The sequence below is a fragment of the Eleutherodactylus coqui genome, chromosome 10, assembly GCF_035609145.1.
Source record: "Eleutherodactylus coqui strain aEleCoq1 chromosome 10, aEleCoq1.hap1, whole genome shotgun sequence".
In the NCBI taxonomy this organism is placed as follows: domain Eukaryota; kingdom Metazoa; phylum Chordata; class Amphibia; order Anura; family Eleutherodactylidae; genus Eleutherodactylus; species Eleutherodactylus coqui.
The window spans coordinates 24986210-25012114 of NC_089846.1; the positions used below are offsets into that span (position 1 = coordinate 24986210).

At 45.9% G+C, this 25905-nt stretch overlaps 1 protein-coding gene across 7 annotated transcripts in view; it reads left to right on the forward strand.

Moving 5' to 3' along the window:
* The window catches only part of IQSEC2 (IQ motif and Sec7 domain ArfGEF 2), a 192931-nt gene that overhangs the window by 144937 nt on the left and 22089 nt on the right, over window positions 1-25905 (forward strand). For 5 of the 7 annotated variants that reach the window (XM_066580614.1, XM_066580615.1, XM_066580621.1 and 2 more), the window contains 3 exons: window positions 18205-18475; window positions 18833-19219; window positions 23681-24558. In XM_066580614.1, coding sequence (XP_066436711.1) covers window positions 18205-18475; window positions 18833-19219; window positions 23681-24558 — 1536 coding nt within the window. Of the gene's footprint in view, window positions 1-2918; window positions 3065-15889; window positions 16051-18204; window positions 18476-18832; window positions 19220-23680; window positions 24559-25905 lie in introns of those variants that run through there. The other 2 variants (XM_066580619.1, XM_066580616.1) reach the window with 2 other exon arrangements.

Here is a 25905-nt window from a genome sequence, read left to right on the forward strand (position 1 = left end):
ACCGTGAAAGTTTGTCCCCATGACTAAAAGGTATCTATTTTTATTTTCTGTTTTGTAGAATTTTTCATTCTGTTGTCTATACAAGACTATGAGGGCGGCAAACTTTCCTGAGCTGCATTAAAAGTATTTACGATAATGCTTTACAGGAGCTTCATAGGCCATTGGACAGGATGTGACCCACTGACTTGTATGAGAGACTGCTCTATGAAAGATTATATGAAGAGGTGATTGTGCAGGGAGGGGAAGGGGGTGAGCTGTGACCATCGCCTATTGTGAGTGGTGGATTCTGTGTTGTATACATATCTGTTTACCCGATGACTGCTGCAACGTTTTCTCTACAGATCAGGAAGTGGTGGACTAGTATTAGGCTCTGTGGTCAGTGGGAAAAATGCAGGATATTAGGATTTTTTTCCCCCTAAGTATTGTGAGCAAAGGTTTCAAACAGAATCAAAACTTCTTAAATATGTTTAACTCAAAAATGTGATTTATGTAAAAAGTCATTTCCTGATGGCACACTGACTTCACAGCATTGTTTATGTTGTCCTCGTTTAAACCGTAGACCAAGTCTATACCCAGAACCCTCATCTGGCTCTTTGTATTCAGTCACATACCAGATTTTTTTTTCCTTTTGTCACCTTGGTGGCATTAAGCTCAGTATGGAGCGAGACCAGTACAATAAGGAAAAGCAAACGAACACAGAGCTGCCCACTCGCAGGATTAGCGCACCATGAATTGTCCGAAGGGGGGGGGGGTGTCTTTTCTGCTTTGCATCAATCATAGTAAATGACGATCCATTAAAAGCGAAGGTGGCAGATTAAGCTATTTCCGCCGTCAGGCTTGTTCAGTGTGTTGTGTGTTCGTTCCTGCAGAGTGTTATGTAATTGGCCGGGAGGCACAAGTGACTCATACAGGTGTCACCGGTCACATACCCATGTACCGCCATTCATGTGAAGAATTCAGTCCAGAATCTGCTGTATGAACCGCCCTCCCATAATTCTATAATCGTGCATTTAACTCCTTCAGGACCAGAGATTTTTCTTTTCTTTTTTTTTTTTTCTTCATCCCTGCCTTCCATAAGCCATAACTTTATTTTTCCATTACCAGAGGTATATGAGGGCTTGCTTATTGCTGGATGAGTTGTTTTTTTTCCTACACTATATAGTACATTAAAAAAAAGTTTACAATTTTTAAAATTGGGAAGAATTTAAAAAAAAACATAAATTGCACAATTTTTGGGATGTTTAGCTTTTTGTATTCACAGTACAGTAAAATTGACATATGAACTTTGTTCTATGGGTCAGTACGATTATAGTTTTTATCACAGGTTTTTTTCCCTCATTTTTTTACTTTTAAAACACATGTTTTTCTTAAACACAGCTCCTTGTGTTGTCATAATATTCTGCGTCCCGTAACAAATTTATTTTTTTTTTTTTCGATTTTGGGCTGTGTGATGGTTTTTTTTTGGGGGGGTTTTTTTGCGGGATGAACTGTAGTTTTTATTGCTACCATTTTGGGAAATGTACATCTGGCTAATCTTTTTGTTCAAAATTTTTGGGAGCCGGGATAACCAAAAAATAGTCCATTCTGGAATTCCATTCTCGTTTTTTGTTTAATATGCTTGTTGGATGATGTGAAAACAATCCAAACTGCTTGATCCGCCGAGAGATCCCCTGCAGTTTCCTAGAAACCACCTACAAGTTACAATTTACGTCACCATCTAGCGGACTGATGGTTCCCGGAAGCCAAAGGCAGCTCTACAGATGGTCATATACTGCCTTCTTTATACCGTACAATAGCGATTCCAGACAAATTATTTGAAAAAAAAAACTTTGTTGCCCCTAGCAACCAATGGCAGCACAACGACATGAAAGCCGCTCTGATTTGTTTTCCTTCCTTTGAGGCGGCTGCATAAATCTCCCCCGGTATCCCCATATCCGGTAATCGCCATTTAAGGAGTTTCCTCTTATATGTCATCTCTCCATGTCAGAAATGAACTTTGTAATTGTAGAATAAGGCGTAATGAGATCTGTGAGATTTCGGGGAATGCTTAATAGAACATTATAACCGAAAAGCGCAAACAATGGTAACGTAATCGCGCAGTGGTGGAATATGTAATGTATATGCTGTCTATCTTTATTAGTTTCCCATCCTTCCGTTTCCATGGTGATGAGTACTCGGAATCCATCATGTCTATTCTTCCTCCTTTTTTTCTTTTCCCCACTCCTCCTTTTATAACCATGGCAACTCTATTCATCCCCATGGCAACTGCATCCTCGACTGCTTGAGACTCTGCTGAAAAGATGCCGCCCTCCCTCTCTGTGGGGGCACATTAGGGCTGGAGTGTGCGGGGGATCCAGTTTATTACCATTCTGCTCCTGCACACCCCCCATTCACAGAGCATTACACCCGACGCAGTCAGCGCCATGTGCCGTCCTCTTACCGCTGGGGGCTTTCACTGGAAATGTCACATGCCTGAGAAGTTAATATAGCTCCACGTGACGCCCACTTGGGGTCATGGCACAGAGAATGCCACCTTTCCCAAAAATGGCAGCAATGGCCGAATGCTATTTTTTGCAAGAATTCTGCAATGGTGTCGGGAACCCAGCAACTTTTAACCCCATCCTGCCTTTAGCAGAGTTTCTTTGGAGAAAGTTTAATAGTCTGCAAAGTTGTAATCCGTAACTCGGACCCGTCGGCCAACTCTAATATTACTTTCCTTTTACACCCCCTTTCATCATTCACACACCCAAAAATCAGATTCTTATCTCAGCGTTTGTACAGTATGTGTGGTTCCTTCCTGTCCTATTCCTGGTGCCCGCTTCCCCCCTTCTTGGGGCCGTCATGGACTGCTCCACCCCCCTTTTGGCTGCTGTCACTGTTGTGTTCAGCTAAGAGGCGGCAGTGCCGCTGATCTGCAAGAAGGGGGAACATCTGGACGCTGGACGGTGATAGTAGGGGGTCAGAGGAGAAAAATCGTCTACGCCGCTCCTTTACCCATCAGCAGCATGTGGTGCCTACACTGCGCATCCGACCGGACGCCCAGAATTTTGCAGCGTAGTCTCTGGTAGGATATAAGCTTGCTTCGATGTGTTGTTCGGTGGTCTGTGTATGTGAAAGCGTATGCAATGTAGCAGAGCTGATTAATATTGACCCTTTTTTTAGTGTATTTGGCGATGCAATTATTTCTTGCCACATGACAAACTCGGCTCTGCTACATCTGCAAGTCCCCTCACTGTCTGCATGGCATGACAAATGTATATCCCTGCAGAAGCACTACTTGCCTTAGTTGTCAAACTACTGATCCCTGCGGCAGCCCTCACTAGGATGCCGACTATGGACTCCGGCAGCGATGGATGGACCGTACCGCTAGAACGAGCAGCGCGGACATTCAGTGATTATTGGGGAAGCACAAAGTGACAGTAGGCGGTGGTAACCCTTTGGTGCCAGAGATCTCCTCCTCAGACCGTACGCTGCCGCGTAAGAGTTAAGCACTAAGACTCCTCGCTGAGCGCCTATTACTAATGTAGGAGCCTTCGGGGTGCACTTGTACAAACACACACAAATTAGGCAAAGGAACATTTTTCCTGTCCTCGGAGACCCTTAATGCCTTTTTTTTCTCCCCTCTACAAATTGCCAACTCGAACGGCGCGATTTCGTTTCCCTCTGGAAATGTTATTTTCACGTAACGATCACATTTGAGGACGGAGCGGCTTCATGCGTGCTCAAACTTTCGACCCTTTCTGTCGTTAATATTTTATTACACCCCGTCGATGACCGATTTGCTTCGTGTCCGTATCCACCAGACCTAATAAAAGAATCTATTTTGCACTTGATGTATATGGCGCATCTGAAATTCCAGGAGCAGCGGCGTGCGATACGTTGCATCCCATTTGACTTTTGTAATGCCAATCCAGCGTTGCTCTGTTTCGGCGTTGGAATGGTTTGCCGACTGCTGGCACTCGCCAAGACATCTGCTTGCGTTTGCTGCCAGCCTTGTTTGGGCTAGAAGACGCGGTCGTCGCTGCCTTCCAGCTTGTTGTGAGCGGTCTGCTCTGACCATCACCACTCGGCAGCTAAGGGGTTAACGTGACGATGTAGCTTCTGGTGACCTTGGATACGTGACTTTGTCTTTTCCTGTGTTTCAGTCATCATCATTGTTTTCCACTGGGCAACCAGCGTCCTGGGAAAGGCCGGCAGAATAAAACGCTCGCAGATGTTGTCCGTGCGGAGAGGACGCGCCGGGTATTCCTAGGAAGCGCTATCCGAGACGGCTGTTAATGTTTGAAAGGATTAGACCTTGTTCTTAAGTTTTTTTTAGTTGCAGCTGAAGAAGTTATTCATTCCTCGAGCAGCTGCAAATGTGTACCGCCATCTATTACACATTGCCACGTTGTGCTTGTTAATGTGTATCTGGAAGTCCGCAGAACCCTTCTTAGCCTAGGGCTAACATGGCCACTTTGGCCGCAACGCAGATCACATGACCGAAGATCGCAGTTGATTGTAGTCAGTGCAAGCTGCAATGTGACTCACAAGATACCGCGACTCTCCAGCAAAAAAAAAATAATTTTTTTGCCATCTGTGGGCACAACTTCTTCTGAGTTGCGATGCGACCTGCATTGACAGCTATTAGATTAGGAGATTGCATCTTCGGCCATGCGAACTGTGTCTCGGCTGACATCGCCCTGTAGTCTATGTCTTATTGGGACTCATTAACGTGTCGCACTTTGGCTCTCTTCACACCTATATTCCTGGTTTCCATTTATTCATAGGAGCAGAACAATGAAACTTACCGAAGTGCTGAACCCGGCCCTTAATTGACCCAAACGGTGCCCAGTGGATGACATTCACTGCAATGTGTTCCATTGGCTTTTGGCCCAAAGCTTTTTAAGGCAAAAATAGAGCTATTTTGTGATTTCTGATCAGATTTTGCATCCAATCTCCCGCCGCAGATGTGAACAGGGCCTTACCTGACTTTTTTTGTTGATTTTTTTCCCCCCTCATTGGTGGTTTTAGTTGGAGGTGGTAAATATCATTAAAGGGGTTTTCCAGACTTATGCTATTGATGACATAGTCTAAGGATAGCTGATCAATAGTTGATTGGCTGTGTTCTGCCACTTATGATCCTGGCCGATGAGATGATCCTCCAGCCCGAGGTCAGTGCAGCGGGTCCGGACGTCACATGGTCAGGGCCAGAAGTGTAATAGACTGCCCTACTGCCATTGAAATCAATGGGAGAGATGCCTTCTATTGCACTTCCAACTCCTCATTGCTGTCAGAGTTGGAAGTGTAATAAAAGGTATCGCTCGCATTGATTTCAGTAGGAGTAAAGCCTTCTATTACACTTCCGATCCTGACAACCAATGCAGGCGTCTGACGCATTGACAGCGGATCGGAGGATCAGCGGATCGGTGAGGATCTTGAGTGGTGGATCCCTGCTAATCAACTATTGATGACCTATTCTCAGGAAATATCAGAATATTTTGCGCAATCGCGATTTTAACATTACAAGTCCCATAGACCCCTGCAGAGAAAAAAATGCTGCGAATCTCGCAGGGAAAAAAAACGCTAGTGGGTGGGCGCCCTAAAGAAGACGTAGTAAAGAGGAATCTCACACCCAACAGTCTGAAGTTCCTGTTCATTATGTGCCCATCACCATTTTTTCAGTAATAATCCCCTTTACTGTTGCAGGAGAGAAGGGATTTATGTTATGAATGTTATGAAGCGCTCATAGGGCTTCTCATCCAGTTTGACACCTAAACCCACTTTTTTGTCAGATTACATTCTTGCTCCCTATCGTCTAATGTTCACTGTGGTTGTTGCATTTATTTCATGAACCAGGAGGTACTGGATGAACAGAAATATGTTCTAGAATGGGCTTGTTGCAAGGAGTTACTGCCATTTGTTGGCTTACAGTCCGTCCGGCTTCCATTGTGTATTCTGCGTTATTTCATGCAGGTACGATCTGCCCTGGAGGCCCCAACAGAGCCCTCTGTCTCAGTTACCATGTGTCAGTCTTTTATATGTAGCTCTGGCATTCTCTTCATGAACCAGAATGCTCAGGTTGTACAATGCCGTACGGTACGTCCTTCCCTACCCGGTAAGTATGTGGAATTATGATCAACAAAGACTTCCTGGAATAAGTCTAAAATGTAGAACTTTAAATGAGGAACATGGAGACTCCAGACAGCTATCCACCAGGGAAGGTGCCAGGCGCTTCCACTAGTGGTGTTAATCACCGTCCTGCTATTCCTGTCTAATGGGTCACATGCCATGTAGAAATGCAGGGTTTAATTAATTCATTTTATTTATTGGCGCATTAGCTTTATGTAGACAGCATAGGCTGCACCTCCAGACAGAGAATGGATATAGCAACTTGTATCTTTGGGGCCCAAGTGCAAAATCTGTATGGGAGCCCTCCACCTACCACGTGCTGTTTGTGGTAGAGGGGCCCTTGCGCCCCCCCCCCCCCCCCCCCCAGGCACCAGGAGCCAAGAGTGACTGCTGCCTCTGCAATCAGCGTCATCATAGCTAAAACTGTAGTAATCCAAGCACTGACACCAACCTGTCTTTTGCAAAATCTCTCCCTTAGGCCTCATGACCATGGGCATAATTGAATTGCGGATTCTGTGCGTGTCACCCACTGGTGCGATCCGCAGTTCAATCAGACCATAGACAATCATAGGGCATCTGCAGGTAATTAAATGCCCGCGGATGTCCTTTTTCCCAATTTGTGGATCAGATCGCACGCGCAGTAAAGTCAATGGAAGCCATCCGAACCGGGCACACTGCAGACGTGCCGGGGATCCGCAGGAAAGCAGAAGATTTAAAGAAAATAAAAATGTGCGTTGCGCCCAAACGCATCTACTGTGCCGAAGAAAGAAGATCCAGCCGAGACAGAAGACCCGCACCGCATCTGGACAGGTAAGAAAATGTCCATGGCTGCGGGCAAACGTGGATTCTGCAGTTGGAATCCGTGCATGCCATGGACATGAGGCCTTAGGCTAACTTCATACGGGTGAGCGCAATATTGGGACATGAATGACAGCTCGGTTTTGCGCTCGCCAGCATGCGATTTCCACACGTTTTTACTTCAAAACCGCCTTGCATCACTTCAAGAAAAAAGTGATGCAATGGGAGAAACATCGCACCACATGCACCTAGCACGTGGCGCAACGCTGTCACCGGCCCCATTGGAAACAATTGGGAGATGCAGTGCGAGAGCGCGCACAAGGATAGAACATGCCGCAATATGTTTACCGCAACACGATGCCATGCATGAAAACATCTGATGTGTATGACCATACATGTTCATATGGGATTCATGTGTCTCACAACGCACAAATCTTGAACGATTTTTTTCACCCGTGTGAAGGCGGCCTTAGGGTGTGTTCACACATCAGTGATTTGTTGCCGATTTTTGTGCTGATCTCTATCAGATTTCACTCTTTTAAATTTAACTCAAATTGAAGGGATGAAATCTGTGGCAGATCGGCAACCAAGTCTGCCACACAATCTGTGGCAGATCGGCAACCAAGTCTGCCACACAATCTGCGGCAGATCGGCAACCAAGTCTGCCACACAATCTGCGGCAGATCGGCAACCAAGTCTGCCACACAATCTGCGGCAGATCGGCAACCAAGTCTGCCACACAATCTGCGGCAGATCGGCAACCAAGTCTGCCACACAATCTGCGGCAGATCGGCAACCAAGTCTGCCACACAATCTGCGGCAGATCGGCAACCAAGTCTGCCACACAATCTGCGGCAGATCGGCAACCAAGTCTGCCACACAATCTGCGGCAGATCGGCAACCAAGTCTGCCACACAATCTGCGGCAGATCGGCACTGTTGGCAGCACAAGTTAGCGACAAGGCCCTTCTGATAATCTTGTAAGGGGCGTAATACATTGCTCAGAACTGCATTCATCGCCTCAAGGCTGCCCGGTTGCAGCGCCCACTACGGTTTCAGTGCTTTCAATATTTCAGATTCTGGGCCCAAAGACCGAAGAACATTTCTCACATCAGTTATTACTGACGGGTTCTGTAAGGCTCTCTTCACATCTGCACTGAGGGTTTCTACTTTTCGGTTCTGTCATGAGAAAAGGAAAACTGAATCCCTGCCAGGAACAGATCTGTCCCATAATGGAACCGAACGGCGCTGAATGGACGCCATTGACAATAATGGGTTCTACATGGTTTCAGTCATGTACTGCCGGATTTTAGGACGATCTGCGCCAGAGGCTCCAAACAGCGTCTCCGAACATAGTTGTGAACAGACCCTATGGTGACATTTTCTGCCGAAACCCCAGACAAATTAGTTCAGCTTGCCAGAAAATACCGGACAGCTGGAAGGAAATCCAATAATCCACATTAGGGCGCTTTCACACTGGCGATCAAATCGCACGATTTTTGTGTGATGCTAGAGTGAGTGAAAAAACAGAATTATGAAACCAGTGATTTTCAATGGTTTCCTTCACATTTGCAATGTTTTCACTCATGCGATCTTGCAGGGAAAATAAATCCTATCTTTCTGCGTTTTAAGCTTTTTTTTTATCTCCCTCCTTTTAATTGCATCGCACGACTTGCGTTTTTTTTTTATTCAATGCATTTTTAAGATTAGAAAGTCTTATTGACTTTCGGGTTAAATCACATGAAGAAATGCGTGAGAAAATCGTAAGAGGCAGCGATGTTTGTGCAAGAACAGCATCGCTGACGCTCATATCTCATGAACAAAATTGCGATTTTCTCACTGTGATATCGCGATCGCCATTGTGCAGGAGCCCTTAGTGTCAATAGTTTCCACTGAGTGCCATTCGATTCCATTATAAGACGGATCCTGGGGATTTCTTTTCCTGCTCTCATAATGGAATCCATCGCGCACGTGTGAATGAGCCCTAAGATTTCATAACGCATTGCGCACTGGTAGTGAGTGCAGAGGAACGTATAGTAGCTTCTAGATGACAAACCTAAAGCGGGGGTCCGTTTTGTGTCAACGTCTTTCCCAGGTCAGTATCTACAGGGATAACTCGAGATGTCAATCCTTAGCTGCACTGGCATCTTCAGTCTGCCTCGGTGCCCGCTGCGGTGATGCCTGACTGGCACATTCTCCTAATCTGCTTTGTGTGACTCTGTGCTCAGCAGTCCATTGAGAAAGTGTTGTTTGTGGGTAGCAGCGAGCTATTATTTCTTTGCTGTCTTGTACGGGGGTTGATGTATAGGGTGTATCTGCTGGAACCTTTTGGCAGTCGCTCTCTTGCAGTCCTGCCTCCTTTCTGAAAATATTGAGACTATAAATACCTCCCCACCTCCTTGAGTCTCATTGGATGCTTCCAGGCTCCTACGCAGGCAGAGAATGATGGGGGAAAGACTTCAAGGAGGGCGATTCAGCTTCTCAAGGGGAAATAAAAAAGGCTCAAAGGACCCAATCTGAGAATCTACCTTCTGCCACAGTCCGCGGGTGGCCCTGGCACTAGGAGGCTAAAATTAGACCATATTTCCTTGCTGCTCGCCATCCCTTCTTGGTGAATGCTTGCATATCGTATTGGGGAACCTACATACTGTAGGAAAATCTTCTAAAATTGATTTACTTCATTATGTAATAAGAAAAGACATTTGCTTGACCCATCTGGGTTATGCAAGCCTTCAGCGGGTCCGGCCATTCAGCAAGTACCAAGATCCTGTTTTATCAGGGTGTTGGTCGGAGTCCAGTTACCAGCCCCCCTCCAATTCCCCATTCCAATAGAGGTAATTGCTTTAAAGGAGCAAAGTATAGATGGCCTATACTCATGATAATGTATCAATGGTAGATTAGTGGGATCTGCTGCTTGCCAGGCCAGCGTGCTTGTGCACTGAGCAAACGGCTCGTTCCCACTGCATTGGCCAAGCTTGATATTGCAGGCAAAGTCCCCATTCTGGTTGTAGTTTCGAGAAGGTATTCGTAGCTGGGCAGGAACTCGGGATGATTCCTAGAGCTATTGTCTAATACAACAAAGAGAACCAACCAGCTCCCCACCTGTGCTTCACATCGCCTGAAGCGCGGCTCCTGCTTAGCCAAGAAATATGTCCAAGGAGGGGAGAGAATCCGCTCCACGGACTGTAAAGAAGGAATTAATCAGGACAAATCAAAACCCAACAGAACCGAGGCTTCCAAACGTGAAACGCGTCCTTATTCATTGCCTAGAGTGACGACGCGTTTCACGTCCCAAACAGGTTTGCATAAATTAATCCTAGTATTGTCTAGAGTCCGTGGAGCTGGACATTGTCTAATCCCATGAGGGTAGCAATGCAGAAGATTGAGCCTTCTTATCGGTCCAGATACCTGACATGGCTCACTGGGGATGGGATGGATGAACTGGAAGGTCCTGCTGGATACAATCTGTCCCAGTGCAAATGACGCATTCATAGCGCAGTACAGCATAGTACAACTTTATATATAGCATCCACTCGGAAGTTGGTAGTTGATGATGGCAGGCGTACCATATGGGCAGCAATCTGTTAACGCCAGAGATCCTTACACCCGGTCGAGGTCCAGATTTTGTCCTCTGCAGATGGGGAAAGAATAACCGCTGAACTATTTTTTCCTCCTTCTGTCGCACCTTCAGTTCTTCTTTCCATTAAAAAAAAACGGCGTTTAAAATGTTAGAAATGTATTGAATCTTCATAGTGTAAGGTCGTCCGAAATATGACTGGGGCTCCTCAGCTTCACATTAGAGGTGTAGTTATTGTAAAGGCAGCCCAGGGTAGCTGCTATACTGGCACCCATGGGCAATGCCCCCGCTCTGCAGGTGTTCATGTGGCTGTCACTAGTGGGCATCAGTACAAGGGGCACTATATCAGGTTAGGGCCGGGTTACTTGGCAATGAAGTGTCACTAACATGGCCATAAGACTAGAGTGATTCCAAGTTTACCCTTGTGTGGTACCATGGGGCCTATTTGACCCCAGTCTTGTTCATTGCAGCCCTGCACTTTGAAACTGGTACCACGTGAGGGTTAATGGCGCTCCGGTGTAGCAGGTGCCAAAATTTGTGTCTGACGGTAAATTGTACTTTGTTTACCTGGACACCTTTTGCGCTCCAGCGTGTCTGACTTATATTCAGTTATGTTCACACGGCAGATTTGACACCGAATCCTCAAAGAAAAAAGTGTCATTTATTCACGTGGATTTAATACTGAATCCGCATTGGGAATTCCAGGCGCCGGTTTAACCGCTGAAAGGCTAAATATGCACACGGATACACTACAGAAATGTGCAACTTCTGACATGCGGATTTTAGTGCAGCTCCAAATGCGGTTGACCAGGTGAAATCACTAGCGGATCGGCACAAATATCTGCAACGTCTGCGGAGCCGCACATTTCTGCTGTGCTCTTGGCTTTTTCTGCGCAAATTCTACCTGTAAGGCTAATTCCACCATTTGTATGTATTACTGTGTCCTGCAGTTTTGAGTTCTGCAAACCATTTGAGACTGGAATGATGACACCCGTATCGCGTGCTAAGAGCCTCACTCCGTATCAGGGCCCGGCGCCTTGCACCTGTACAGGGGTCCCCTGGGGGCCCGGGGCCTCACATCAATGTCAGGGTTTTCTTATACTGCCGAGGTAAATTGAAAGCTGCGCTGTGATTTGGTTGCTATGGGCAACAAAGACAGACATTCTTTTGACCGCTTTCAAAAAAGTGTGGGGCCGGGGTACTTTTCTGTGACCCACCATGTATAAGTGTAACCATCTAGTAAAAATCGGCACAAATCTGCAAATTCTGCTGCAGTTTTAGAGGTAATTTCTGTGCAGAAAAGCCCCCCGACTCCTCCCTCTTAAGAAAGCTGTCTAAAAAAAAATCTGTCTTTGTTGCCCAAAGCAACCAATCACAACGCAGCTTTCATTTCTTATACTGCTGAGGTAAAATGAAAGCTTCGCTGTGATTGGTTGCTATGGGCAACAGAGATTTTCTCTTAGCTTTCATAAGAATGTGGGCTCCATAGTAACCAATCACAGCGCAGCTTTCATTTTACCTCGGCAGTGTAAGAAATGAAAGCTGCGCTGTGATTGTTGTCTGAAGCAACCAAAGACAGATTTCGTTTGCTTTCATAAGAGTGAGGAGTCGGGGGACTTTTCCATGACCCACCCCGCTTTTAAGGGAAATTTTCCTCCATGTTCCCATTTCCATAAGCAAAATGGATAACAAGGTAATGCCAACGTCTCCATATGTAGGGAATACTTGGTGCCCATAGCAACCAATCAGAGCTCAGCCTTCATATCAAACAGGGCTTTAGGAAAATGAAAGCTGTGTTGTAATTGGTTGCTATGGGCAACAAGTTCGCTTTATAGAAATGAGGCCTACTTTTTCCTATGAGTGGAGGCTTCGTACTATAGTTTAATCGCATGAAATTCGCACATTCCAGCAGATTTTAAACATTTTAATTTTTTTCCCCAGCAATCTTAGAGGCTATATTTACAGTATAAAAAAAATATATATTCCTGAGACTGATTTCACTGAATATGGAAAGCTGCCGTAGATCCGGGTTCAGGGGGTTAATCCGTCTGAAGATATCTCCGCATGGATTCCACGGCAAGAACTGACAGGTTTTAAGCCGTGTGCAGAAAACACCCGCGCAAATTCCCCTTGAAGTGAATGAGACGCTTCTTGGACGTGGATTTGCTGCAGCGAATTCCATCACATGAACCGTATTTTGGGTTGTGGGCATTTAGCGCCAATAGTTTAGTTTGTGAGCGCCGGCTGCTCATACTCAGGAAAAGCAGATAAGCCGCGCCAGTCTGTTCAGCTGTACATTAGGGGAATGGGGGGGGGGGGCACCTCTTTAACCAGCAATTTCCCAAATTGTACATTTTTGGTTTTTTTTTCATCCCCACATTTCAAGATCTATAACTTTCTCCTTTTTCTGCTGACACAGCCGTATGAGGGCCTTCTTTGTGGGGTACGCTGTAGCTTTTACTAGCACTGTAAATAAATGTGTACCACATCCTGTATTGAAAAACGCCAAAAATGTAAACTGGGATAAATTTTAAAAAAAATCTGAATTGTGCTATTTTTTTTCCCTTTTTTATGGTGTTCCTGGTGCAGCAGAAATGACACGTTCCATTTTGTGGGTCAGAAGAAATATGGCGATGCCCAATTTTATACAGTTTATGTAATAGTTTAAAACTTAACATAAAAAATCGCTGTCGCCATATTTGTCGCATCTGAAAATCGCAATTCTTTGCAGATTTCCGCCGATTTTGTGGGTAAATTAACTGAAAAATACGTAGAAGGACGCATTGTTTTGCTACGCAAATACGCAGGTTTCCTGTGTATTAACTGCATAATGGCGCGGACCCATTCACTTCAATGTCCTATTCTGGTGCTTACAATGCACTAAAATCAGATATACATTTTGTTGGGTTTTTTTTTGGGGGGGGGCATACAATCTAACATTTGGTGGGAAGAATACGCACATGTGAACAAGCCCGCAAAGGAGGCAAATGATGCGCACTATGACTGCCGCAGAGTATATTAGCAGAGCCTTGTGCTGATCGTAGAGGAGGCAGGGGTCTGCCCATTCATCGGATTCTCTTTGCGAATGCAGGGCGCCATTTATTTATTATATGCCAGATAATAATCATCTGCAGGGGGGAAATCTTCCACCTGTTGCTACCAGATTACCAGTCTAAATACTTGGTTGTGGTGATACCGGCTCTCTGTGACCTTCAGATACCCTAAACCATGGCAGCCCTGATACTTGGTAGTCGGCGGCTAAATGGTAACGCCATCAGATCTGCGCAATCACTTGCTGCGCCGCTAGTCCTGGCAGCAGGATGGCGACTTGACCCAACCCAAAGGAAGTTTCTTACTCTCTTGGTAAATGTATGTTTGGTTCTGGAGGGGGTTGATGATGCTGGAAGGGGGCAGTCGCCACAGTGGTATGCAGGACACCTGCTGGTTAATAAGGTACTTATTTTGTGTATTACTGTACCTGTAATATATAGGCGTGCGGATTGTACATAGCTCAGCTATGCCTGGTATTCCTATGGTCATGGCAGCGGTGACACATTACGTGGAGAGGTGGTTCGTCAGGGAACAGGTTTGTGCTGTTCTCAGAGGGATTAGTGAGGAATGTCACCAAGCCGTAATGTCCCAGAGACGAGGTCCACCCAGTCTGGCCATTGCTGTCTTACCTGCTCTGACACTTTCAGGACTATTCGTCTGATCCAGGCAAAGTGCTTTCGCCTAGGATGTGAGGCTATACTGCGTTCATCCACATGGGAACTCTCTGGCGGTTTTCTATTGCTAGTCTGCAGTCTCTTTACAAGATTTGTCTTGTCGCCTCCTTTCAAGCGTCTTCCAGATCTAGTCCGATTAGGGCCAACAGGTAGTTCTCGCTGTGGTGGACCCAGTAAGTCATTGCAGGGGAATGAATGTCGAGGGCTCTTGTTCCCGCGCCAATTATCATACGGGTGTTCCAGCACTGCGGCTTACCCATGAACAGTTCATAATCGGGGCCTTTCTGTTGGGGAGGGATTCCAAAATCATGGCCGTTAACATTAAATTACGGTCTACCAAACGCTTGTTTACCCGAATGTTCTCTCACCCAAGAGTGTACGCCTTCCGAATGTAGAGAAGGAAGAAAGGCGCTGCCAGACCATTCTGGCGGTGGCTTATTTTTCCAAGAACAAAATCGGGCTGTTGAAATCCATCTCCTCTAACCTCTTCCATTTGGATGCCCCCCCCCCCCCTATACACAAAGGGGGATGTGGAGATAAAAACGCCTTGAATCCGCAGGAAAATTGCATGTTAGCGAGCGTGATATCGGGCTATGATTCACGGTCTGATATCGCACTCGCCCGTAAGTTAGCCGGAGGCTGATTTCACATAGCTGAAAAAAAAATCGAGAGATTTGTGCATTGCGAGATGCACAAATCTTGCAAGAATATGAATTATTTTGAATGGGGTAATACACGTGTGCCCTCACCCCCCCCCCCCACCCCCGCACTGCATTCAAACGGGCAATAAAATCGCGCGAGTTTTGTGCATTGCGAAAATAGAACCCCTTCTGTTCAATTGGTCTATTTACAGGAGCAATGCTGGGAGATGAAAAAAATGTCGCAGCACGTTCTATTTTCGTGCGAGTCTCACACTAGAACACAACATGCAGACGCGCGGCCTCCATCCATCCATCCGTGGGCTGTGCGATCTTAGTATTTTGCGCGACTTGTGCCGCCCCGTGTAAATGCACCGTTGGGGTTTGTTCGCACGTCTCAGATTTGGCAAATATGTACTCACAAAGGGATCTGAGGAGCCGCAGCAGAAATAGGAGGTTGACAGCGGATTTACACACGGAGTAGATAATTCAGTAGGACTAACCAGCGTTGGGTTCTGTGTGAAATCCTCAATATGGCGCTCGCTCATTCTACTCTTCGGGACTTTTTGGCGCTCTGCACAGACCTCACCTGCGTGGGTTTTGTCCGCAGCACGTGAACGCGGTTTAACATTGTATATAGAATGTCAGCCGATTCGCGTTAGCCGCAGAATCCTGAACGTGTGAACTGATCCTTTCCGTCAAATTGCAAACTCAGCTCTGCTACATCTATTTCTCATGTTTCATAATCTTTATTTACGTGCTATGTCATTCATTAAATATTTCGGGAATCTCGACTTGTTTGTCTTATGACAATAAGATCAGGTTAAGAAATTGATTCTCTTGCAACAGACTGAAGTTGCGTTTACCTGGAAGCGCCCCGTGGGATTTGTCATGTGTGCCTATTGTCAGTGATGGCAAAGAATACAGCTTGATTATAGGCAGGAGGTAGGAGGGGCAGAGCTAGGTGTTGCCTGCGGCTCCATAGTGATGGGTTTTGGGATTTCCGTCACAAACAGCCTTTGCAGATTAATCTTCAGCAAGGCATGCTGAGGTTTCTTCATGTCGCCCCTTCCCGTATGTGACCGTCCTGCACGGAGAAGTTGATGGATGCAGCGTTACATCCTCTCTGCACTTTCCAAGAAAATGAGGAAGAAAAGAGGGGGCAAGCCGCCTCGCCTTCCGGCCCGAGCTGCGCTGTACATGTGAGTGCAGAACGCGCTAGCTACCTCTGTGATGACCCCACTGTTGTGTGCATTACCTGTGAAGGGCCGCCGTATGTGAGGGAGATGTGAAGGGCAGATTCTTTCGGCAACACCTTTATCTTGTAGCGTGAACACCTGCCGTCTCCGGGTTTACCTTTTGCTTTCACAGTAAATTGAGTATTTAATCTCCTGCGTAGTTTTCCTTCCGTCTTCTATCTGATCTTCCGAGAAGCTGCGCACTTGGCTTGGGAGCGTCGCTACCCTTTGAAGTAGGGGTGGCCATGCTATTTTAGGGTTCTAAGGCCATAGCTATGTAATAGTTGGCTGCTTCACACTTTTTAAGGTGCCTTTGCAAGGAACAACTATCATTCAGTCGGTGAGGGGTACATCATTTCTTTTACACAAAGCCATGACCGCTCATTAGTTTGCCGCAATATCATTCATAGAGGGGATCCCTGTGCAAATTTGCTTGCAAAATTGTTCAAATATGAACGACTGACTTTACACCAGACTACTTTTGATGAACCAATGGAATGCCTAGAGACTTATCGGCGCGGGCGCTTGTTCGGGCAGTAGTCCCGGGTAAAAGTACCTGAAGTCGTTTGATCATGTCTAAGGCTGCTCTCACAGAGGCGTCTGTTAAATTGCCGCGTTTTAAACACATTTACGAATGGCGTTTTTGAACTTGTTTAACTGCGTTTTTTAACGCACCCCACCATTACAACGGGTGATGTGTTGGGTTAAAAAGCACTGAAACACACTTATATAGAGCAGACCGCATTCGAAAATCGTGTTAAACATCGCGTTTGAACGATCGTCTGTGAAAGCCCCATGAAAACCAATGGAGGCCCTTTTACAGCACTTAGCGTGGCGTTTGAAACACCGCGCTAAACTCTGGACAAAAATGGTAAGAGAGCGTAGCCTATGAGGTAGTTTTGCAAATTGTAAGAAAATCCAAAAGTGCTTTAGTCAAGCGTTATTACAGATGCCATGGAAATATGAGTTTAGCTGACGAACTCTGAAGAGCAGGATAGGGGGCGCTATGTCACAGCACTGCAGTAATGGCGGTTACTCTTCTCTATATGAACCGTGATGGGCTGCCTTTTGCGCCCTGGTGAATTATTGAGGTTGTCCGTTTGTGGGTGGTGCGGTCTCTGCCGTTGGCAGTGGTGGTCTTCTACGGTACACATGATTGGGGTTTTGCGTGGATCTCTTGGAGGAACACGCTATCTGGTAAGGTACGTTTATGGGTAGCAGGAGGGAGGAGGCTGGCAATAAAGAGGCGAAGTTCATCTGATAAGAGAAGCTTCTTTCACACAACAACACTTGCCGATTATGTCCGTGTACCTTGTTGAACCTCCTTGCTTTTGCATGTTCTTATGGATATCTACATACAGTACGTATGCATGTCCTTATTCTTCACGTGTTTGTATGCTGATTGCAGACCAGTAGACGTGTCATGGCTCGGTCTGTGCTGCCTGCTTACTTCTGCTCCCCTGACTGTATGTTGTGCTGCTGGCTGACTGTAGCTACAACCACTGCCGGTGGTACTTTCTCTAAACTACAGTGATTCCCCTCTTTAGCTGACTGTATTCCTCCTCTTTTTGCTGCAGCGTACCATCGCTTGCTGACTATATACCATGCGGCATCCCTTAGTATATACCTGTCCCATGTCAGTATGTGCTCTCTGGCTGACTTTAGTTTCATTTTTCCATACTTCCGCCTTATTGCTTTCTTTTTATGTACTTACCGCGGCCAACTGTTCTTGACGTTGACGTTTTTTTTGCTGTACCCTTTTTGGCTGACTCGTGTATGTATCTTTTCCAAGCCTTTATTCTGAATGCGGCAGTCCGCCTGTACCCCCCTTCCTTGACGTTGCATTGTGCTTCCTCTTTGCCAGTAGCTACCCCCGCTGGCTGACTATATGGCTCGGTCTTTCTGGCCCATATGCTTGTTGCGGTCCGTCTTTGACAATGCGCAGCCCATCCAGCTTGACTTTTATATTCCGATGTCTCATAATTTACTTCTCCTGGTGACTATGATTTTCCCTCTGCCCGTTTTGCATGTTGTTTTCCTCGTTATTTTATAGCTTGGCTTTTTCGAACTGTGGTCACTTTATTTGCCCATGGTTATTACCATTGTCTATCTCTTCAGCGTTGAAGGTGGCGACTCTCTTGGCAGCGAATCTGGAACAATTGTTGACAGTCCAGGCCAGCAGCCACCGTATCGGGGAGAGCTGAAAAGCGATCACTACGACTTGCCATCACCCACCCGTCACACGTCTCACCCGGGACTCCAGTGGAGTCAAAGGGCCAGACTACAGCCTGCCAGCGTTGCCTTGCGCAAACAGGAGGAAGAAGAGAATAAAAGATCCAAAGCCTTGTCTGACAGCTATGAATTGTCTACTGACCTCCAGGACAAGAAGGTATCTACTCTGTTGCAATCCATATCAATCTCCCTGTCCATCACTTCCCTTCTGTCTTCCATCGAGGCTTGGTCTGTGATTTCAGTCTTTTTCTCCCCTGTCCTACTGAGCGGTGGTTTTCAAACATGTCCTAGTAACGTCCAACAACGTACTAAATTTTTAGAATCCCGTATCGGCTTATGCGGACTTATTAACCGATCTGACGGACAAGTTTGAAAACTTCTTTTCATTACTAAAGTTTATGCTTCTTTCCTGTCCCATATGTTCCTTTTAACCTCATGTCTCTTACTTTTTACCCCCTGTGATGTGTCCTCGGGCCCTCTCTTACACACACACTCTACCTGTCTCCTGATGTAGGTGGAAATGCTGGAGAGGAAGTATGGGGGCTATTTCCTCAGCCGGCGAGCAGCTCGTACCATCCAGACTGCATTCAGACAATATCGCATGAATAAGAACTTTGAACGTCTACGCAGCTCTGCTTCTGAGAGCCGCATGTCTCGTCGGATCATCCTATCCAACATGCGCATGCAGTACTCCTTTGAGGAGTACGACAAGAGCCACAACGTCCCGTACTTCCAGGGCAAACCTGTATCATTGGACGAAGGGGTAGCTGCATGTCGTGGGCAGGGGGAGCGAGGCCTTCAGTATGGGGGTTCCTGCAGCGGGATGGACGGTGATTCTATCAACACCTCGGGGGAGTTTTCCAATGAGATCACAGAGCTGGAGGATTCCTTCTCCAAACAGGTGAGGCGCTATGAGAATAAGAGACCAGTGAGGGAAGCACGAATAATGAGGACACGAGTCTTGTTTCTTTTGTAATGTCATTCTATGGCTCTCGTGTCATACAGGTAAAGTGGACCCACCATGTGCGCACATGGAGGCAGTGACATCACTGAGGCATTAAGTACCTAGTGCCGCAGTAATATCACCAGTTCCTGTTAAACTAAGGCCCTGTTCAGACTTCCGTCAGCAGCCTCCGTTCAGGGTTTATCATAAATGCAAGAACGCTGCACGTCTGGTAAAGTGACGGAACCCATTCTGGTCGGGCGCTATTGGTGTCAATCATATGACGGATCAGGCAGACCATTATTTTCATTTTTCTATTTCTGTGATATGACAGAAAAATGAAAATAATAATGGAAATGTGAACAGAGCCTAAGGGAGCATTCCCACGCCATTTCTCACTACGGTGTGGGGTTCGTTCTGGGGGGTACTATGACAGAAGCCCCGAATGGAACAGTTCACTGTCATTAGTAAAACCGACACTTTGGTGTCCGTCTGAGTTTGCATTAGTTTCTGTTATAAATTGGAGTATAGAATAGCGTAGTCAACTCTGTTATTCTATACTCCAAATACAACGGAATCGAAAGGAGCCCTTGTAAAACAGACATCAAAGTGGTGTCCATGTCACTAATGACAGTGGTTTTGTTCGGGGGTCCCGTCACAGTACCATGTTCGACCCCTGTGACGTAAGCGCCACAGACACAATCCAACATCGTAGTGAGAAACGCCATGGAGAACGCTCCCTAACAGACTGGTGAAGAAGAATGGCACGTCCAGTGGAATGACTGCCTTCATATGTATACGGGATGGACCATCTTTAGATATATTTATTCCTACTGTGTTCTCTCTCCAAACTGTGTCCTAGCGCACTATATAGCTACATTTGTCTTCCTCCTGCTATATTTTTGTGAGTCCCCCCCCCTACCCAGTTATCCTTTTTGTGTTCTTGCACTTGCAGAAATTAATATACATTGTTGCCTCCGTATATTCCGAGTCTTTTTAGCCACAAAATATCTTTTTGTCATAAAGCGGAGGACGTGAGTGGCTTATGTAGGCTTCAAACCTTACGGAGCCTTTAGTACCGCTCTGCTCTTGATAAAATATTGTATGTCCTACCATGGAGCAGCATACTAATCGTACAAAAGCATGTGTTCTCCCTTTTGGGCAAGAATGTGGAAGTGGAATAAACAAGGTGATGGTGAGGATTATGGTATACAGGTAAACAACACAAGATAGACCGGTGGGCGCGGGAAGGCTAGGGCTTTAATAGCAAGTGGTGGGACACCATTAATACAATAGAAGGTCAGATTGGGCAAGGAGAGAACAGCCCAGCTGCTGTGACTAGGTTAAAGGATTTATGCAATTGCAGACTGATGGATCCAGATCTTTAAAGGCTTTTTCAGTCTATAGGCTGAAGAGAACGTTATAAGCAGCTATTAACACCGTAAAGGAGATCTTCCCATGACATAAACTTCACAACCACTCTCTACTTACTGGTTGCAGCTGACCAGGACATGTGACTGTTGCAGCCAATCATTGGCTATAGAAGATCACCGGTGTGGTCAGCGATTGGCTGCAGCTGTCACGTGTCCTAGTCAGCAGCAATTTTTAAGTCATGAGAAAACCCATTTTTAGGTGCCAATAGCTGCTTATAAAGTCCTGTTTAGCCTATAAATTTGAAGCCTTTAAAGATCCAATCACCTGGATCCATCAGTCTGCAAATGGGTAAATCATTAACCTAGTGACAGCGGCTGGACTGACCTCCGCTTGACCAATCTTGCCTTATGTTTTATTAAGAAATTTATTTAAGTGGTTGTGAAGTAATTTTAAAGGGGTTTTCCGTGGAAATACTATTGATGACCTACGAATGAGAGCTGTGTTGGCCACTACATGGGAGGCCGGCTCGAAATCTTCCGCTCCGACCTCTATTATTGCAGTGCTGACAGCATGCGCCCGCACAGCTGATCGGTTGGGGTCCTGAGCGGCAGACCCTGGCCCATCAACTATTGATGACCTATCCGGAGGATAGGTCATCCATATTAGGCTGGATTCAGACGACCGTATATCGGCTCGGTTTTCATGCCGAGCCGATATACGGTGTCCTCATCTGCAGGGGGGAGGGGAGGATGGAAGAGCCAGGAGCAGGATCTGAGCTCCCGCCCCCTCTCTGCCTCCTCTCCGCCCCTCTGCACTATTTGCAATGAAAGGAGGCGGGACAGGGCGGGGCTAAGTTCCGTGAATTAGCCCCGCCCTGCCTCTCCCCATTGCAAATAGTGCAGAGGGGCGGAGAGTAGGCAGAGGGGGCAGGAGCTCAGTTCCTGCTCCTGGCTCTTCCAGGCTCCCCCCTGCAGAGAGAGACGACGTATATCGGCTGGGCGTGAAATCCATATACGGTCGTCTGAATCCAGCCTTAGTTCCACGGAAAACCCCTTTAAGTTGTGGGAAAAACTGCACTATGTCTGCATTTATGGACACCTTTTTATTTTTTTCCTGAAACGGCGCCGGCTGCAGCTAGTGAAAAGACAAACCCTTTTTTTTTTTTTTTTTTGATCCTGGACAAGCTCTTTTATCATCCGCATGCTCCACCTTTTAAGGTGGTTTCATACAGCACTTTTTTGGAAAATCAGTATTGCAATTTTTTAAAGCCAGAAGCGGAAGAAGTCCAAGTCCATGTTTTAGTATATTTCATTCCATTTGAAATCACTTCTGACTTGACTCAAAATTTTCATGAAAAACTGAGTGTTTTACAGTACAGCCGAGTGGAAGCGGTTCAAGAAATCTTATCCACACGCTGTGGTAAAAAATCTGCGTGTGGATAAATCTGTAAACCTGATATAAGTAAACCAATGGAGGATAACGCTTCATAGCCTCCATAAATAGTCTGCAAGTTGCTCAACTAGAAGTGTAAGCAGATCTTGCTATGTAAGATTGATGAATTGGTTAATTTTAGCCTGTGTGTCGCCTGCAAGCAGAATACTTGTGTTCTTACCGTAAACCAAATACATTAAGTTCATTCTGTCACGTAATAATAGAATATGAACTTTTTTTTTTTTCCTGCGCCCTTATAACGGAATTTCCCAGACGATTCCTGGCACATTAAAGGGGTTTTCATCTGACCACTGGAAAAAAATACTCAAGATGCTTTAACCTATTAAGGACCAGGCACAGTAAATATACGGCGGCTGGTCCTGGGCTTAAAACCTCGCCAATAGTAAAATTATGGTGGGGCTTTAAGCCTCCTGCTCTGCAATTATTAAGAGGCAGGACGGGTTATCAGCTGTTCGTAACAGCTGATAACCCAGAGGAGAAGGGAGGAGTGGTTTTTAACGCTTTCTGCCTTCTGCTTCGCCGAATACACAGCACTTAATGAGCACTGTGTACTCAAAAGTGAAAGTGGAAGGGTTTCTTCCACTGCAGGAGCCAGGGGGTCATGTGGCCGCTGGGATTCCCTGCTACAGCAGAGCTAGAGGGTCATACTAGACCCTGGCCAGCTCTACCAGTGACTAATGTCCTATGGATGCCCCAGTTACAGTGGGAAAGTGTCAAATAAAAAAAATAAATGAATGTCCCCCAGAGGTCTTATATGACATCATGGGAAACATAGATAGTAAAAAAAACATGATTACATACATATGTAGAACAATATTACAGAATAAAACAGCGATATATACATAAGAAAGAGAATAACATAAAGTCGACGCCAACCAAAACCGTCGCCTTATGTACCCTGTAAACTAAAACCATACATATTATATATCAAAACGTCCGAAATAAATAGAGGAACCCATTCCCATACTTTATTTTAGCATAAATATACTAAATGTAAAAAAAACAAACTATAAATGTTAAAAAAAAATAATTTTTTTAGTTTTTTTATCCCCAATAAAACTAAAAAAACTGAAAAAAAAGTCAATGAAAAGGATATTTGAATAATCGCCCTATATGTCATGGAAAAAAACCCAGCAAAAATAATTTTGGTAGCTAAAGGAAACAAAATATGGCAGTAAAGCCACCACATGAGTAAAATCCCTAAAAAGTGTCTGGTCCTTAAGGTGCAAAACATCTTGGTCCTTAAGGGGTTAAAGTAACAAAAGTAATGCTCTCCTTACTAATCCTCCACCACTTTGACGCTTCTTGCTGTCTTAAGCTGGTTTTTGTACTTCCTGGTCCCTGTGGTCATGTGACTGCTGTAGCCAATCAGGGGCTGTATCAAGTCAGTACAGTGGCTGGCGATTGGCTGCAGCAGTCACATGTTCATACCAACAGGGACCAGGAAGTACAGAGACCAGCGGGAGACCCCGGGGGAGCAGCAGAGTGAAAAAAAATATGTGGCCAGAAAACCCCTTTAAAACACCATTGGAACTTGTCTCCAGTCCTCTATTAGTTGCTTGGTATGATTTTCCATTTCTTATTCCTCATCAGGTGAAATCTCTGGCTGAGTCAATAGATGATGCTCTAAGCTGCCGATCTATGCACTGCACCGATCCCAGAGATGAAAAAGGGAGCTTGGAAAAAGGGGAAAGCAAAGAGCAACATGGAGACAGCACCGCTACTTCATTCAGTGATGTCACACTGTACATGGATGAGGGAGTGCCGGTATCCCCCCTTTCTCTTGATAGGCCTCCAAGCTCTGATCAAGACACTCCACAAGGAACTAGTTCTCGGCAAGAATACTGGGCCACTTCCTCCTCACGGGAAGACAGCAGGGAGAATGGCAGCAGGCGGAGTACGCCCTGCATGGAGTGCCGAGACTTTCGGATGAGGGGAGCCCACCTTCCTTTGCTCACTATCGAGCCCCCTAGTGACAGTTCTGTAGACCTGAGTGATAGGTCAGACCGAGGGTCTCTAAATAGACAGGTTGTTTATGAACAAGAGAACTGCAGCCCACATGGGACTCTAAAACAAGCACCTCACAAAGGACCTGCTCGTTCCCCTCATCCGCATCGCCATTATCACCCAGATGCTCCACCTACCCCATCGGACTCTGGAGGTGGAAATAATGGTACACAGGTGGGAGTTGGAAGTGGCATGGGAGGGGTGCGGCATATGCACCATGGTAAGCAGGAACTTGGGGAAAACTCCGATGGAGATAACGAAAGTCTAAATAGTACTACCAACTCCAACGAAACGATCAACTGCAGCTCAGGCTCCTCTTCCCGTGATAGTCTACGGGAGCCTCCCAACACGCTCTGTAAGCAAACCTACCAGAGGGAAACTAGGCACAGCTGGGACTCGCCTGCTTTCAACAACGATGTGGTTCAGAGGAGACAGTACCGCATCGGCCTCAACCTCTTCAACAAGTAGGTGCTAGAAGGGACTCGACGCAAGCTTTCATAGCTGTAGTGTGATGTACACTGGACCTCATGGGTTGTGTAGGTCAGGGCTGGTGAAGGTTACTGTATGACACCAAGCTATGTGCCATCCCATACTGAGAATTACATTAGGGCTCCCCTCCTGATGTTGGTTCATGCCACTGATTAAGATAGGAGGGAACTGCACTTGCTTGATACAGTTTTGATCCATTGTTGACCAACCTTATATGCTAAAGCCATGTTACCTGTGGAGGTGAGGAGCCGCCGGTAGGCAGGTTATCTCCAGGGGGGAGACAATAGATCGGGCGCTGAAATCCAATGTGTACGATACTTCTGTAAGGAGAGAGTAGAGAGGCCACCAGACACATGCAAGAGCTGTCCGCTCCCACCGCAGTCTATGTATGGGGGCTTCAAGGGCACATCCACGCTTAGCGGAAATGCTGCAGATTTCCTGCCGTGGATTTGACTGTGGAAAACCCACATAGTTTTACAGTGCATGTAATATGGGCGAGATTTCGGAAAGTCTCACCCACACACTACAAAAAAGTCTACTGCACTAATTAAGGGAATTTACCAGAATTACAAGTTATTCCCTATCCAAAGGAGAGAGGAGAACTTGCTGATCGGTGGGAGGAGTACGGGGGACACGGGAACCCCATTCTCAGATTCGATGGGGGTCTCAGTAGTGAGGCTCCCACTGATCAATCAGCAAGTTATTCCTTATCCTTTGAACAGGGAATAACTGGTGATTCTGATAATACTGTAGATTTTTAGCCCCGGTTCCACCCTTTGGAATGCAAAGCATGAAATCTGCAGCAAATCAGCAGCATTTCGGCACCAAATGAAGCGACAAAAAACACAATCTGGTCTAGTTTGCGCCACTGAAGTCAATCCACCTCATTTCGCCGTAGCTTAAAAAGTTAGCATGTCGTCAAATACCTTATGGTACGTGAACGGTCTGGTATGAGAATTTATTTTCTTGTGTCTTCCTCTCCTAGGAATGTAACAAACTTTTTTAGGTTTTTTTCCCTGTGAACGGCACCTCTTAATTTACAAGCTGCCTGATGGCGGTCCCTGGATCTCCCATCAACTAAGTTTGGAAAACTTTGACTAGCTTCCAGTATATTGATATGTTCCAACCAGGTGTTGGTAACCCCTCAAGGCTTCTTACAGCTCCACAAACCTTTTTTTTTTTAATTGTCCCAATAAATTTCAACTGAAACAATAGGTCTTGACTCGAGTAACAATTTCCTACCATTTTGTTTCTACAGCTCCTAGGCGGACTATGGGTCTCCATGGTAACAGACAGCTAGCACAATCTATCTAGTGTAATCT